The sequence below is a fragment of the Euprymna scolopes genome, chromosome 36 (genome assembly GCF_053919585.1).
Source record: "Euprymna scolopes isolate OS-2025 chromosome 36, ASM5391958v1, whole genome shotgun sequence".
NCBI lineage: Eukaryota > Metazoa > Mollusca > Cephalopoda > Sepiida > Sepiolidae > Euprymna > Euprymna scolopes.
In genome coordinates this window covers 56359193-56377526 of record NC_136517.1, presented here as the reverse complement: position 1 = coordinate 56377526, position 18334 = coordinate 56359193, and the positions used below count along the sequence as shown (strand labels likewise).

The window sequence follows — 18334 nt, the reverse complement described above, 5'->3', positions numbered from 1 at the left end:
TAACGATCCAGTAACTTCATCAGACATTACAGAAATGGTCATTATGATTGGAAAAATGATATTAGAAGAAGCATAAAAAAAGGGAAAAGAAAAGGGGGGTCGACAACAGTTAAGTTTTATGGTTTAATAAACATTAAACGGTTGTAGGGGTTAGGGGGAGTTTAAGAAATTAAGCTAGACACGGATAGGAATATAGGGAGGGGGAAGGTTTTTACTAACTACCATTTTTGCTATATATATATATATATATATATATATATATATATATATATATATATATATATATATATTTTCTAGTCATTGACATACAGTTCTGTTTCGTTGTATCACAACTCATCAGTGCCGCTAGACTAGCACCTCTCCCAAGCCGAGGATTGATCCTAGAACTATCGCGTTGACAGTCAGCAGTTATACCAATCGACCCAATAAAATGTATACATTCTTTAAATGACCATAAAACCAACCTTTATTATAAGAAAGAAAAATTTCATAAATCAAAATACTGTGAACAAAAACATAGAAACCAGCTAATTAGCTAAAGTGTTCAGATTATTGGCCATTGTTGTCCATGAACAGCTGACAATGCTCACTGATTGAATTGAAAACGTTCCTAATCAGTTCAATTGGTATGTTGACACATCTTCTTTTAATGGTTGCTTTCAACTCATTCATTGTAGCTCGTTTTGTGGTGTGAACCCTGTGTTTAACATGTTCCCACCCACTTCCCACCCCCCAAAAAGAGAAAAATTCATTGGGGGGAGGTGGTCAAATCCGGTGAACGTGAATAGTACTCGATACTTTCTCTTTGCTCTAACTAGCTGTTTCGCAGATGACTATCAAGATATGCTCTTACGTCATGATGATAGTGAGGAAGTGCTCCATCCTGTTGGAAGTGCCATTCTTTATTCTTAAACATCTCTTGGAAACGTGGTATAGCGTATTCATGTAGTAAGTTGAGATAATTTAAAGAGTGTATACATTTTATTGAGACACCCTGGATATATGTGTGTGTGTGTGTGTGTGTGTGTGTGTGTGTGTGTGTGTGTGTATTCCTTAACCTACCATTAGCATTAAGTCAGGGTGGCAAAACATTTTTTGGATAAGTTTTTCTTTTTTTTTTTTAATTATCCTCCCTTCAAAAAAGTTCTGCAAAAATGAAAACAAAAAAAATTGTCCAATATGCACAAGTGCCTTTTTTTTTTTCTTGTATATTATCAAATAATTGTTATTGCTTTTCTTCACGCCTGAGAGTATCCTAACCTCTACAAGGCCACCATTCGCCCATGTGTGAAGTATTGTTGCCACATCTGGGCTGGTGCATCTACCACTACTCTCTTCCTCTTGGATAGGGCCCCAAAAAAGAGTTTTCTATCTAATAGGTCCCACTTTGTCAACTAAGCTCCAACCCCAGTCCCATCGCCACAATGTTGCATTTCTCTGCCTGTTTTACAAGTATTTTAATGGAATGTACTCTGATGAACTCATTGCTTTTGTGCCCCCTCGACATACATATCCCTGACAACCCCGCTTAACAACAAAATCTCACCTCTTCACTGTTGAGGTCCATAAATGCCAGAAAGCTTTCTATTCTAATAGTTTCTTCCCTCGAACGGCTACACTTTGAACTTCCCTTCCTGACTGTACTGATATGCAGAAGTTTAAATGTAATGTAAACCAACATCTTGTTAATCTTTCCTAGGCATGGTCCCAAATAGTAGCCTCTTACGTCCAAGTGGCCATATGCCTTGTTAGGGTGAACGTGAGTAAAAATAAAAAGAAAAGAAAAGAAAACAAAACATCGTCTGTTGACAACTGATTGTTGATTGGCTAAGCGCGCCGCGCCGCGCCGCATCGGCCTTTTCTGTCTATTTTTCCGGCACTTTACGGTAACCTGCCTAAAAATGTCATCGTGACCTTTTGGTCAGGTTCGAGATCAGTACAAAAATCACTTGTGTATAGATAAAACTACTTAAGGTTTCGGTAAAAACTTAAAACATTTTTAAGTTATGTACAAAACGCCACAACGCTTCCGGATTTAAAAAAAATATATTTTATTTTATATGTAAAATAATTAAAAAACAATACGTTCAGTGTGGTATTTTAAACAAAAATACTTATTTGAATTGTTGCTGGTTAACGTTTTTCGTTGTAGAAATAAATAAACAAATACGAAACAACTCGAAAATCCAAAGAGAAACAAGAAGTTAACTTTACCGTAACCATGGTAACTGAAAACAATATGGCTACCGGGGACGACGCTAAAGACGCAGGCATGTTTATTTTTTTACTTTTTTTTTGCGCACGCACGAATGTGTGTCCTTTTTTTTTTTTTTTTTGCTGTTTATTTAATTATTTTTAGATATAGTTATAGTACTTATGCAGAATACGGATAGTGCTGAAATAATAACGTTCTTAGTTAGAAACCCATTCTAAATATGGAAGAGGATTGAACACTATTCTATTGTCATCTAAGAATTTAATAAACAGAAGATACTGTAAAAACTGAATTTAACTTGCAAATCCTATCTCAAAAAAAAAAAAAAAAAAAAAAAGCACAATTCTTATTTTTTATAAGTACCAAAAGTATTTCCTATTATGTGTACTGGTGCAATTTTTGAACCAAAAACATAAGTAAATAAAATAATAACGATTTTTATGGATGCAGCAGAGGACTGAAAATATAAAGTGTAATATCAGAACACATACTACAGTTGATACTTATGAAGTATAATGATCTTAAATTATTTGAACGTGTCAAGCGAAAGTGGTCCGATGAATAATAATACAAGTAACCAATCCTCATCTCAAAAATTCAGAAACGTTGAGAAAAGGTTATATTGTACGTCCTCGTTATGGGATAAAGTTTTCATATAAAAAAAGAAAACTCAATTTGATCAAGTATTTTTTTTACAGAGAAAAATCAAATTTCAATGAGATCGATTGTATCGTTGCTATTTGCCTATTTTCGGGGATGAGGAGGATGTGTCTTTAAACAAAAAAGTGATTAGCAAATGAAAAAATGAAAAATGGATTAAAAAGAACATAGAAACTTTATAAACTAAGTGAAAAAAAAGTGCGAGGAAAGTGGGCTCTCTCTATCTTGCTAGAATGTTACTTACGCCTGAAAGTTTCTGTACCTCCACAAGGCCACTATTCGCCCATGTATGAAGTATTGTTGTCACATTTGAGCTCGTGCATCTGCTACTAGTCTCAGCCCTGGACAGGGTTCAAAAGAGAGTCGCCAACCTAATAGGTCCCAAACTTTCAACTAGGCCTCAGCTTCTGTCCCATCGATGAAATGTTGCATCCCTCTGCCTGTTTTACAAGTATTTTAATGGTAGATGCTCTGATGAACTACAAGCCCTTTTGCCCCCATCAACATAAATACCGCTGACAAACCTGAAGCAGCAAAATCTCACCTCTACACAGTAGAGATCCCAGATGTCAGAAAGCCTTTTACTCTAATAGTTTCTTCTCCAGAACTGCTAGACTTTGGAATTCCTTTCTGGGTTCCTGCTTCCCAACTGTACTGACATGCAGAAGTTCAAGTGTAATATAAACAGACATCTTGCTGCTCAACTCCCTACATAGTATAACGGCAATTATGTCCCAGATAGTAGCCCCTTACATCAAAGTGGCATTGTGCCTTGTTTGGGGTGAAAATGCAATAAAAATAAAAAAAAGTACATCGATTGTTATTAATGCAATCACAAATCATAGCAGCACAATTAAATCTTACCTTGCAGTGTCCACTCCCCTCATAATTAGGTCCTAAAATTAATGTTTTACAATAATCGAATTTAAAGAAAATACTCTTTTATTGAAATGTTAGCATTGCCTTCTCTTTTATTATTGATAGTAAATTATACAGATTGATGTAGAATTCATGATGGAATTACCAAAGAGTTTTGTTAGTTACTAAAATAATCCATTCCCATTACAACAACAACTCCATTTTTTTTTTTTTTTACTGTTGCAGAAAATCTTGTTGCGGATTTAGAAAAAAAAATATTTGAAGCATTTGATGTTTTTGATCACGAATCCAATGGAACTGCTGATTTCAGGTGAGAACATTTTTTTTTAAGAATATTTTTCTTTTTTTGATTGAATATGATTTTCTTTTGATTGATAAGATCAGGGTTTAATCCTTGGTCGAATCTTACCAAAGATGCAAAAGAAATGATAACTGATTCCCCCTTGCTAAGCACTCATCATTATAAGTGAGAATCAAGAGAAAGTGGAATAATCCAGGGAAAGGAGTGGCACCTTCCTAAGTATCATAGTAGTAATCAATGAAAAGGTAGCCTTACGGCCGATCCATTTATTCATTTTTTTTTATGCTAGTAAAATATAATCTAAGTAATTTGAAACTAATTTTTAGATAATACTAGCAGGGGTACCCGGCGTTGCCCGGGTGTTTGTAGGTGTGTGTGGTGTTAAATAAAAAAGAAACCGGGGGGGGGGGGTAGGATCGAACCCGAAGCCCTGAGGTGAAGTTTGAAAATAAAATTGGCCAGCCAGAATGAGTTAGTGAAAGATGTTTGAAAGTCGTCGAGCGTTACGACGACGACGATGTAAGCATTCAACGTTTTAATTAAGCGGGGGGGGGGGGGTAATCAAAACATTCAAAAAAACACAAAAAAATCTAACGTAAGGCAAACGAACAATGAAAACAGAAAAACGAACACATGAAAAATGGCTTAAATAAGCCTGTTTCGATATTAAAATTTAAAAAATCGGTGGATACCCGGGTGTTTTGGGGTGTCGCTAAGAATAAGCGAAGTAAATAAAAAAAAACAAAAAAAAACAGGTAAATGAACGTTACGTGAAAAATGGCTTAAAAAAAAACATCTCACACCACGATTCGAACCCAAAACGTTTAGATAATGAACAAACGCACTAATCAACTGCGCTAAAGCGACGTAGACGGAATGTTTTCGGTTTTTCAATTATTTAAAATAAATCAGGTCACGACGTCATGACGTCATCTGACGCATGTGTAGAATCGGTCATCATTACGAGAAACCCGTTTTTGTTGACCCCCCCCCCCGTCGAAAATTGTCGATTTCGGGGTGAAAAAGTTAACGTTTTTGGCCAATTTTTCGATATTTTTCAAGCGAAGGATGGGGCTTCGATATGATACTGAGTTTGTGAATTTTCGTCGCGTCTGTCGAAAGTTTTTAGCAGACACACAAAGATACATACATACATACATACATACATTTTCACTTTTATATATATAGACTAGCGAGGGGTACCCGGCGTTGCCCGGGTGTTTGTAGGTGTGTGTGAAAAAACTGGAAGCCTTGACGCACATAGTAATAAAAAAACAGGTGCTCGTGAAATAAAAACGAAGCCTTGACGACGCGCAGTTGGAAAATAGTAAAGTGTGATAAAAAAAAAAACAGGTGCGCGTTTTTGATTGACGTGGCGGCAATAGCTATTCAGCAGTTACGATTTTGTGCGGGACAGTTTGTAAATAAATAAATAAATCGGTTTGTTTGTTTTTAACTAAGTTCGGGGAAAACCAGCTCCCTGTTTATTAGAGGGAGTGTCTCGTCTCGAAATGAAAGCTACCGTCTGATATGACGAAGTCGACATTGAACAAATGTTACTTAGCTCTCTAGAGACCACTGGCTCTGGGCCGGTGATTAGAGTTGAGTTTCGCTTTTTGTTTATACCGAAAACCGAATGTAACGCATGCCGATGCGGGAAATGTGGAATAATTAACGTTTGAAAGTCAATAAAATTAAATAGACAGGCGAGCTCCGTGGTTAATATATTACAATTTATAGATGATATAAAAAGTTTTAAGAAGTTGCGAAGCGAGCGAGCGCTTCTCTGAAAGAAGCCTTTTGTGGACATCGAGGAAAAGCGTACATACATACATACATACATTTTCGCTTTTATATATATAGATAAGGAAGAGGTGAGTTGAGTTGTCTCCCTTTATATCGTGTCAGGAGAAAGTGGCATCATATCTGGATTGAATAAGAGGACTTTGTTGTTTAAATCTCTCTCTCTCTCTCTCTCTCTCTCTCTCTCTCTCTCTCTCTCTCTCTCTCTCTCTCTCTCAATAAGATATATATATATATATATATATATATATATATATATATATATATCTTTATCTTTATTTATCTTGTTTATTTATGGACTTTGTTGGAGGCAAACGTCTCTGCCAGCAGCTTTTGTTTGGGCCACTAAAAGCACCCCCAACCCTGGAGTATTTAAAACAAACACGGTTCACTGAGAGCTCCAATAAACTAGTGAATCTTATCTGTGTTTTATTTTAAGAACAGTTTTGTAGCAGAAACAAATGGAACTTTTTTCTTTCATGAATCAATGCTTCTTCCCTGTGCTATTTGGCCACATACTGACCAATCAGGGGTACGGCGCATTGATCCTTCCTATCCCCTAAGGAATTCGGCCAGCATCCGGTTTGAAGAATAAGGGTTCTTCCTTACTGTGAGAGACACCAAACGGAACAGACCCTTTTCTTTGCTCTCTCTATCTCGGTGTTATTCCTAACGGTATCGACGATTCCACGGGGAATAACTACCGCAACACCACCAGATAGTCGGAGTCCAGTTTTTGACAAGGAACATATTACATTCTCCTTAATAAACCTGTTCTGTGTTACCTTTTATGAAGTTGTTGTGTTCGTCATTTCAGAAGCTTGTATTGAATTGTTTATTTCATTAGGTTGTGCCCAAAAAGCATTTAAAACCCTAAAGTTTCTTCTAGCATGGCTCAAAGATGGCAGACTAGGGGAGGGGGCGATCATCATCATCATCATCATCATCATCATCATCATCATCACTGTCACATTCATCAGTCCAGTTGAGGCATATGGCCAAATTAATTTTTGACCCTTCACTTATATAACATAATTATATAATTCATTTGTTTATAATAATGCATGCCCTCAATTGTGTTGGCTGTTCTAATGCTTAGAAAGATGAGAGAATATAGAAAGATGAGAGAATATTGTATTTTTTTTTCTTTTTGTTGTTAATGCAAATGTTATCATGAGGTTAAGGGTGGGGTGGACAAAAAAATGTTTATATCTCTTTTCGGTAATAATCCAGAACCTGACCCAAGGTTGTGTCGGTATCTTCCAACAGTTTATGGTAAACTGCTGAAAATCATCAAGAAAATGAATGCGGGATTATACAATCAGCAATTAGCTGTCAGCAAACAATGTTTTTGTTAAAATTTTATCTGATGCTGTTCTTGAAAATAAATTTGTTTTTGATCAGAATTGTTTCTATGAAACAAAAAATTTTGCTTTTGTTGTTACAGAAAACTAAAATAAACTTATTTTATTGAGCATTTTACAAAAAAAAAAAATAAATAAAAAATAAACAACATATGCTTTTCATGAAAAAAGAAAAAATTTTGATTTCCGTTTATAGTTATTTCCATGTTTTTGTCTAAAAAAAACTTATTTCTTTAAAGCATATGTAGAAAAAAAATTTAATAAACTTTTCTTGAAAAAATATTTTTCATATAATTAAATTTACAGTAAGTTTGTTTTTTTTTAATATAAAAACAGGCAAAACAAAAAACGTTTTAACTTATTATGAAGTTTTGTTTGCTGTGTTTCGAATTTATTATCTGGTAGTGTCCACATCATTTTTTTTCCGGCAAGTTTTCCAGCTGTTTACTGTAATAAGATTCTGGATGAGTATCTTCTTTTTCTAGACCTGAATACACATAACTATCCATTGCTGCTTTGTTATTACTGCAATTTTTTTTTCTTTTTTCCTCAGAGAAGTTGGGACCATCATCCGTTCCTTAGGCTGCTGTCCAACAGAAAGTGAACTGAGCGATTTTTTAAAAGAGGTCAGAATTCTTGCATTTTTTTCTTGTTTTTCTTTCTCTACCTTCCCCATATTGCCTTTGCAGGCTGACTTAAAATTCGACCTAAATTTACAGTATAAATAAAGAAATAGAAATTTGTATCAATCACAAAACATCTGACCAATACATTGCATATCCGATATCAAAATTTACCAAGGCAGGTATATATATATATATATATATATATATATATATATATATATATATATATATATATATATATATATATGTTTTGAGAAAAATAGAAAAACCGAATGAAATTATTAAAATAATCAATGTTTCGTCCTTATTTCAGAGGACATCTTCAGGATAAAAAATGCAAGAAAAGAAAAAATCATAGATCATACGAAGAAGAGAATAGTTTTTGAATCCTACCCATGTCGGGAAGGACACATGTGTGCATATCAAAATACTATATATATAATACGCACACATGTGTCCTTCCCGACATGGGTAGGATTCAAAAACTATTCTCTTCTTCGTATGATCTATGACTTTTTCTTTTCTTGCATTTTTTATCCTGAAGATGTCCTCTGAAATAAGGACGAAACGTTGATTATTTTAATAATTTCATTCGGTTTTTCTATTTTTCTCAAAACATAACGTAAACCTCTGCTGGTATTTTTATTTTTATTTTTTATACATACATACATATATATATATATATATATATATATATATATATATATATATATATATATATATATATATAAATGCAATTTTGTCTGCGTGTGTGAGTTCGTTTGTTATAGACTCAAAAACGGCTTGATCGCTTTTTATGAAATTACATACAAAGGTACTTGCTGTGCCTGGCAATGTTTTAAGCTAGGTTTTGCATCGAAATGTTTCCAACAAGTATCGGCAACTGATAATCGCTATGTATTATTGTATGTATGCAAATGAAAATGACCGGCCATTTTTCCAGGTCGTTGCTTAGTGACGAGCCAGACCGATGCTGACACCATATTTCTGTTATGGAATTGTTCATACTACTACTTCACACTTCACAGCGCATGCACAGACGCAAACAAGACCATTACAGCGTGTTTTCTTTTTCTTTCTTTTTTTTGTTTGATCTTTTGAGATGATGAATGCTAGGCATTGCCAAATGAATGTGAAAAAAATATGCATAATTCTGTGACGTCAGATTTGTGTTACAGACAATTTCACTTTTATAGATATACTAGCATTTCAGCCTGGCATTGCCCGGGTGTTTGGCTATGTATGTTGAGCAAAAAAAAAAAAAAAAGTGGTAGTAGGAAGGCAGGCTCGAACCCTTACCGCAAAGGAGGAAAAGAACAGGGGAAAAACCTGACGTCTATGCTGTTACAAATACAACCAAACCTGAAGTGACATTTTTAAAAATTTAGGCTAGACAATCGAAAGGAGAGGATGATTTGAAAAAATATCGGTGAAAAAAGCAACCTTCCCCCTGTAGAAAAGTTCGCAGTTGAAGATGAAGATATTAATGTTTTTAGCCAAGTTTTTGATATTTGTTGTCTGAAAGGTCGAAATTAAAAACGATACTGATCTTGAGAAAATTCGTTGCCTCTGTCAAAAGTGTTGGGCAGACATGCAACCATACATACATACATACATTTATATATTGGTAACTAAGAATCTTCGACCCAAACTGATTAAAAAGCTTGCTCTATTTCTGAATACCCTTTATGTAAAATTTCAAATGTTTAGACCAGAAATTGTCTGAATAATTTGGTAGAGACTGCAGAGGTCAAATTTTTTAAACTTTGACCCCTACTATAACCCCTTAACATTTATTGTTTTGGGCTCAAATCAAGTTATTTAGTTAAAACCATGTCCAAGGAACCTATATCGAAAATTTCAAGTGTTTGGACCCTAAATTGTCGGAGGAGTTTGGTAAAGTTCTCAAAGGTCAAATCGTTGAACTTTGATCCCTTAACAGCCAAATTTCCAGTGGAAAACCGATCACAAAGATTTTCCCAAATGTCAGTACCCTATATATCAAATTTTGCGTCTGTAGACTAAAAATTGACAGTTATTGTGTAGGGAAATGTACACAGACAGACATACAGACATTTTCACTTTTATAGATATACTAGCATGGATGCTCGGCGTTGCCCGGGTGTTTGGAGGTGTATGCTGAGCAAAAAAAAACAAAACAAAAAAACGGTTAATTTTTTTAATTTTGACCCTATTATGACCCCTTAAAATTTATTGTTTTGGGCTCAAATCAAGTTATTAAGTTAGATCCATGTCCAAGGAACCTATTTCTAAAATTTCAAGTGTTTAGACCCAAAATTGTGGGAGGAGTGTGGTAGAGTTCTCAAAGGTCAAATCGTTGAATTTTGACCCCTTAACAGCGAAATTTCTGGCCAAAAACCGATCACAATATCACGATAGGGAAAATGTACACAGACAGGCACACAGACACAGACACGTTCACTTTTATAGATATATAGATAGATAGATAGTATTTGATGAAACTGCAAGTAAGTCAAAGATCTTACTTGATAACAAAAAGTGAAGCAGAGGGAATAGGGTGAAAAAAAGGGTGATTTCATGTGAATGAATAGTCTGGTCAAAGTTAAAGTATCCAATGACGGTAAAATCCAAAAATGTAAATCCAAGAAAGTTAGTTAAATTTCCATTTGCACAAGTAAAATCCAAGGAAATCGCGTAATTGAAAGATGGTCCAAAATAATCTAAAAGACCAAATCCGTGGAATAATTCACAAATAGGTACAAGGAAAAGAGGAAAGAATTCCAATGATATTATTAAAAGAAAAATAAGGTATGCGTTAAACTCGGCTGCCGAGATAAGCTTTATCTCCTATTTGGTTTTATCGAGCTTTTACATCTGGTTGAGATTACTTTATAAATATTAATTCTTTAATATTTATAATATAATTTAGTTTTACCATCTTGGATCATTTTGGTAAATTTAACTGTAATTTTAATTTTTATTTTAACACAATTTAAGACTGCAAATCATAATTTACAAGATTTTATTGTTCGACAGGATACTTAAAAAAGAAATATATATATATATATATATATATATATATATATATATATATATATATATATATATATATATATTTGTAGTCATCGACATACAGTCCTACAGTCCTGTTTCGTTGTATCACAACTCATCAGTGCCGCTAGACTAGCACCTCTCCCAAGCTGAGGATCGAACCTAGAACTGTCGTGTTGACAGTTGGCAGTTCTACCCCTCAACCACGGAAATAAACATCCATCCGCTACTTGTAAAGTGCTCAGACGCTTATTTGTAAAAAACCACGAGCTCCGCATTTTTCAGCCAAATTAAGTAGAGAGTGAGATTATTTACAACAGTGCTCAACCCAAAGAGGGGGGCTTTTTAAAATATATTTGTAGTCATCGACATACAGTCCTGTTTCGTCGTATATTAGATTTTATTAGAAATACTATATATTAAAATACAATCATTAATCTTTTAAATTACTAAAATAAATTACATATTGCAGTGATCCAGGCTATAAGATAAAAAAAAATTAGGCTTGAAGTTATTCAACTTCTTTGAAGAAAGTGTCATAATAAAAATTGTCTTCCTTTATGAAGAATTTATTAAGATAGAAAATGGCTTGGGTAAGTGACAACTTATGTGAAGGAAAAGAGAGAAAGTATAAAACCTAAAGAAAAAGAGTGGATACATTGTTTTTCTTGCTTTTAATGAAATAAGAAGATTAAAATAGAAGGACAATCGGGATAGAAAGAGAAGAGAAATAGATAATGCACAATCAAAATTTGATTATATTGAAAACATTGCCAGGGCCGCTGCGAAAAAGGTAGGCTCTCTCTACCGTGCTAGAAAACTGCTGACACCTGAAAGTATCCTGTACCTCTATAAGGCCACCATTCGCCCATGTATAGAGTATTGTTGTCACATTTGGGCTGGTGCATCTGCTACTAGTCTCTCGCTCCTAGACAAGGTTAAAAAAAGAGTCGCCAATCTGATAGGCCCTGAACTGGCATCTAAGCTTCAGTCTCTGTCCCATCGACGAAACGTTGCATCCCTCTGCCTGTTCTACAAGTATTTTAATGGTGAATGCTCTGACGAACTGCAGACACTTGTGCCCCCACGACGTAGACACTCTCGACAAACCTGACAGGGAGCTAAATCCCACCCCCACACAGTAGAGATCCCTAGATGTAAAAGATCTTTCTACTCCAGTAGTTTCTTCCTCAGAACCGCTAGACTCTGGAATTCCATTCCAAGTTCCTGCTTCCCCAACTGTACTGACATGCAGAAGTTCAAGTGCAACATGAACCGACATCTTACTGCTCAAATCCCAACATAGTGTCTCAGTAGTTGCTGCCCCTGATAGTAGCCCCCTACACCAAAGTGGCAATGCGCCTTGTTTGGGGTGAAAATGTAATAAGAAAATAAAAAAAATACACAAATATTCTCAACAAATTTGTATTCCAGTTGATCTCTGTGCTGATGAATGAAGTGATTGGCCCCACCACGCAGGCCATCCTCAACCATCTTAGTCTGTTAATGATGTGCCATATCAATAACCATCATGAATTGACTTCACAAACACCTCACTATTGTCATTTGGACATCAAGATACTTTGTGAAACTTCTTGATGTTTCAAATATAATTCTTTTTAAAAATTTGGTGCCTGAACAAGTGTTTAATAAACTTTTAAATTGAATTCTAACATTCATATTTTATCGAATGTTAAATCATCTATTTACTTAAATAAATTGTCTCTTTAAGATGAATGAAAGAAAATATAACTTACAATGATTTTTCTTTTTATTTAAGAAGTTTTAGATGACATTATACAGAATAGAATGATAAAGTTGTCGTCCTAAAGAAAACGCTACAACAACGTTTTTTTTTTAAACTTTTATTGAAAAAAGCAATTCAGGTAATTTGATTATGTAGCAAAGATGACATCTATTCAATGTAGCTGCCTTCAGCCTCAATCACTACTTGGATACAGGTCCAGAACTGGGAGCATGCCTTTTCCACAAGTGCCAGCGGGACCTTGGCAAGAGTTTGGCGAATACTCGGCAGATGGCAGCGATCAGGTTGACTTTGGTATTGCAGAAGGTCATGTTGGTGATGTTCTCAACGTATGACCAAACAAAGTAGTGCAGCGGGTTCGTGTCGGGGGAGGAGGTGTGGCCAGCGAGAGAAGGGTACAAAGTCGTAGCACTCCATCTGAAGCCAAGCCTTGGTCTCTTTGGACTTATGGGCCAGCGTCAAGTCCTGCTGTCACATCCAGGATCTGCCAGCAGCCACCTGATTGCACCAGGGAATCACCACACTCTTCAGCAGATCCAAGTACACTTTGGTGTTGACTTTCAAGCCGACTTTGAAGATGTGAGGTGGCATGATGTTGCCCTCACTTGAAACCACACCAAAGACCATAAACGTGGCCGGAAACTTTGTTTTCATCACCATGGGCACGTCTCTGTTATTCATGACAATCCAGCGATGCATTTTTAGGATGCTGGCAATGGTCCTGTTGTCATAACTTAATTCGGTAGAGAGCATGAATTGTATAGTGGTGTATCTCTGATCTCGCTCATTGAACATTGTGTCACTTTCAGACATGACAGAAGGCTCCTATCACTCTTGAGATTTGTACACAACTGGCCAACTAGTAGATGGTCTGCAACAAAAAATGAAAACCAGTTTTCATCAAATGGAAATGGAATCATGTCGCATTCTATGGCGACAATTTTATCGTTCCACCCTGTACAAGAACTAGTAGAAAGACCTGAGGTTGCTCAGGATTTAGCGTGTAAAGCTGTGTCCTTTTTCACTTTTTTCAACATGCTAGAGTACTTTTTTTTCTTTTTTTACTGACTCCCCTCCCCCTAATATAGTCAGTAGAGATTAAAATTTTGGAAACTCTTTGAATAAGTATATTTTTTCATTAAAATCTTAATATACGCATTAGAAGTTAAAGTGGCATGGCTTTGATAGAGACCGTTCTGAACGACAATAGCATTTTTTAGGTATTGCCAAGAATCACATTGACATTTAATATGAATTGGGGCATAAAAGTTATGTTTTAGCAAAGGAATAAAATGATGCATATTGATACAGACGTGCATGCATAATAAAATGGAAATGAATAAAACATTGAGAGAATAGAAGGGTCACCAGTTAGCAAGTGCTAACTAAAACATAAACACAGTTTTGTAAATGCAAAAAATGAGTAAAACAAAATTTTACAATACATTTTTATATTAAAACTTTATAAGAGTAAAATATTTTCAATTAGTAAATTGTTTGGTAAAGAAAGTTGACTAAATAGTCACAAGCCAAAATGTTCATAACGTGAATAATATACATATGTAAGTAATATATGTATATGAGTATTTGGCAGCGTGGCATTGTGTATATGTGTTGGTTTACCTTGTTAATGCATGTATACCTGTAAGTAGCAATTCGTTTCTGTTCATCTGACTGTCATTAGTGTGTAAGAATGTGTGCATAAAGTGAAAAAAGCTGGTATGAGAGTCATCGAGTTCTTTCTGCCTTGTCTCTCCCAACCAAAGGCACAGGGAGGAGTTGTTGAATGTAAGTTCTTAGAGTCCTTTTCAAGGTGCGGCAGGCTTGAGAACTCTGGAGAAAACTGATTTTGTTGACCAGGAGTTTCTAAATTCGCACACCCTCAATACTTTCTTATAGACGTGTTCCTTTGAGGTTGGAAACAATTTTCATTGGTTGAAAATACGTTGAGTTAACACATTCCAATGAAAACTTATTTGCCTAGCTAGTGATGGAGAGAATAAAGTGAAACAATATGGAGAGTAAAAGGAAGTAACTTATGCAAGCCATTTGCTTTTTAGCATTCGTCTGAATCACATCCCAGTCTTAATACAAAGTTCTTTAAGTTGAGGGGGGGGGCTGCCTACGCGGCTCCTTTAAAAGTTTGGGCATATAGAGAGTTAGAACATCACAGGACATGTAGAAATTCAGTTCCATTGTGATTCCTGAGGAATTTTCTACATCTGATTTAAATTTAATAAAAAATGGAATATATATTTGAGGTTTTAAGAGAGGTTCTGTCCTCATAGCTCCATAGGGCAACTTTAGAGATCCGAACCACTTCCATCGTTTTCCATGTAAATCAATAGAAGTTTTACACATAAATACATTTTTAGTTTTTATGATCAATTCTCTAACCTTTTTTTTTAGAGGAAGCACACACAAACATTGGCTTTATATATATATATATATATATATATATATATATATATATATATATATATATATATATATATTTTCTTCTCTCTCTTCTTTCACTTCCCAGATCTTTCTTATTTATATTTATGTCTCGGAAGTAGAGTGAAAAGCACATCTTATTTTTCTTTTATTAATATTATTGGAATCTTTTTTTTTTCCTTGTACACATTTTTGTGAATTATTCCATGGATTTCTGCCTTTGGATTATTACGGACCATCTTCTTCCAATTATGGGATTTCCTTGGATTTTACTTGTACAAATGAAAATTCTTTTAACTTTCTTGAAGTTTTACATTTGGATTTTACCGTCACTGGATTTTTTATCTTCCACCAGATTATCCATTCGTGTGTAATCACCTTTTTCTTTACTATATTCCCTCTGTTTCACTTTTTTTGTTTTCAAGTAAGATCTTTGACTTACTTGTTTCATCAAATACTTCTGCATGCAAAATCCGATCCCGCATTTTGCTAATTCCTACCCTCTGATGAGAAGGAAAGTATTTCTGCAAAACTCCGCGGATTAAGGACTATCCATTCATCTAGTGTTTCCTTTTCAGATTAAATATGTTTTTAACTCATTTCAAAGTGTTTTTTTAACATATTTTATTAACTGTTTGCTCATATATATGTATATATATATAGATCAGGTAGTAATTTATAAACACAGCAGCCTCGAAAAAAAATGGTCACTGAGTTTGAGTTTTATTTAAAATCTGAAACTGAAAGAAATCCTTAGTCTAATTATAAATTATAAAGATAATTGGTTGTAAGGAAAGTTTGCTCTTCTGTAAAAATTAGTCTTTTGTATTAAATTAAAATGAAATTAAATCCATTTTTGGAACATTTCCATCTTTAACCGTCAATTGACTGCGAATAACAGTTCAACGTACATGATAAATTACAAATCTCACACCTTAAAGAATTGGCTGTTAACAGACACTTGGCAATCCATTGAATCATTTTGAAATTGTCAGCCAGCTTCATTACCAGTTGGAATATTGTTACTTTTTATGTCCGCATGAAATCGTTGTCATAAACATTTTTACAAAACTTGTTTGATGTGTTCTAAGAACTCAGCAACTATTTTCTTTCTGGTCTGCTGTTTCTACATATTACCGGATGGAGTATTCAAAAAGTAATTTGATCAATTCTGTTTTTGTGTTCTTTAGATAGACGAAGAAGAACCAACTGGATATATCAGATATGAAAAGTTCAAGCCAACATTAGTACGAATGATTCTTGAACGAAGGTAAAAATATCATTCTTATATAGTAAAATTGTTTTTTTTGTTTTTTTAATGTTTCTGAATTTTTTAGATAAGGATTGATGATTCATATTATTTGGATTATTTGGACTATTGTTCTCATCTTGAGGGTTATTTCACAACGTTTTGGTTGATGAAACCTTCGACCTTCTTCAGGTGTATCTTATCAAATTTGGGAATCTTTCTATCGAATTAAAGAATTTGGATGGAATTTTGAATGAAACCATTTATTTAATTCCATGGGGTTAGCATGCTTTCGTTCCACCAGCCATTACAATTAATTAGGTAGAAGTCATAAGTAATTTGCAATTGTATTTTGAATATCGTCTACACTGAGGATTGAACCTTCAATCTCCAGGAGAGTGTAACTTACAACTGAATTTTACCAAGTATTTTATCCACTACACCATGAGTCCTTGCGGACAATTTTAGCGTGAATTTATTTACGAGACTTATATATATATATGCCACTACTCAACATGACAACCTTCAGACACGATTCTCCATCATCTATCGAGGTGGAAGGATGTCAACAATATATATATATGTTGAGTGGTGCATTTTAAGTGAAACAGAGACAAAATGGACAGGAATTCAAAGGAGGAAAATAGATACACGTGTTGACTGATGAGGAGAACTCTTTATTGTAAAAAGGGGAAGAACAAAAGGGATTATGGGATATGTACAGGGAAAAGGGAGGTAATAGGGATACAAGAGTTATCGGACCTTCAACACCTCCACTTGCTCTTAGAGTGTGAGCGTATTTTTTTTTTTTTTTTTTTTTTTGATTTATTTACTTATTTGTTTATTATTATTATTTTTTATTTTTATTTTTTTATTTTTTGTTTACAAAGAAAGAATACGCGTATATATAAGAGCATCACATCGGCAAAAAAAAAAAAACGAATTTAAAGCCCGAATAAAAGTGGTTTGAATTTTTCTAGTTTTGCTCGGGTTGGGGGTTTGGTCATGATGTCTGCGAGCATGTCTGTTGTGGGGCAATATATAATTTTTATGTTGCCGTTGTTCAAAGCGTCCCTGATGAAATGGTATTTTATGTCTATGTGTTTGCATCTTTGTCGATGCACTGGGTCTCTAGAAAGTGCTATAGCGCTTTGACTGTCCTCGAATATTTTGATAGGTGTGTATTCCTTATACCAGTCCATTTCTTTTAATAATTGTGTGAGGTACATACCTTCTTGGGTTGTTTTTGCTAATGCCACATATTCGGCTTCGCATGTGGATAACGCTACCGTGGGTTGTCTTTTTGACTTCCAGGAAATGGGTGGACTGCCTTTTGTTAGGCTGAAACAGTATCCAGATATACTGTGTCTGTCGTATTGGTTTGATGCCCAATCGGCATCGCTGTACGCGAATAACTGGAGCTGATCGTTTGATCTTGTATAGCATAGTTGGTGTTGCATAGTACCTTTTATGTACCTAAGTACATGTTTGGCTGCCGTCCAGTGCTGCTCATGCGGTTTTGATAAGTGTTGGGACAGCTTGCCAACGATATAGCTTATATCTGGTCTGGTACAGATCATCAGATAGATTAGGCTGCCGACGACTTCACAGTACTTTCTGGGGTCGATGAGGTCAGAGTCATTTTCGGTTAGATCACACTTTAGTTCACATGGAGTTGTCCTGGGTTTGCAATTGGTCATATCAAATCTTTCCAGTATTTTTGTGACGTACCGTTCCTGGCTCATCAGTATACGACTTTGAGTTATGTCGAAGTCTATCCCTAAGAAGTGCCGGAGTTTTCCAAGGTCCTTCATCTGAAATTCGGACATCAACATCTGCTTGGTGGTGTTGAGCGAATCATTATTATTGGCTGCGATAATTAAATCGTCGACCCATGAGATGATGGTGATTCGTTCCTCACTGTTGTGTCGCATGTAGACACAATGATCCACTCTATTCTGAATGAAACCATTTTTGGTGAGGTGGTCGTGCAGGGTTTGATT

General features: G+C 35.0%; 1 protein-coding gene across 4 annotated transcripts in view; it reads left to right on the top strand.

Moving 5' to 3' along the window:
• The first annotated feature begins 1836 nt into the window (after window positions 1–1836).
• LOC145260511 (dynein regulatory complex protein 8-like) overlaps window positions 1837–18334 on the top strand; it is a 39886-nt gene continuing 23388 nt past the window's right edge. Inside the window, exons 1-4 of one of the 4 annotated variants that reach the window (XM_080118639.1) lie at window positions 1837–2270; window positions 3980–4064; window positions 7776–7848; window positions 16273–16352. In XM_080118639.1, coding sequence (XP_079974765.1) covers window positions 2222–2270; window positions 3980–4064; window positions 7776–7848; window positions 16273–16352 — 287 coding nt within the window. In that variant the 5' untranslated portion in view covers window positions 1837–2221. The remainder of the gene's footprint in view (window positions 2271–3979; window positions 4065–7775; window positions 7849–16272; window positions 16353–18334) is intronic. The other 3 variants (XM_080118636.1, XM_080118640.1, XM_080118637.1) reach the window with 3 other exon arrangements.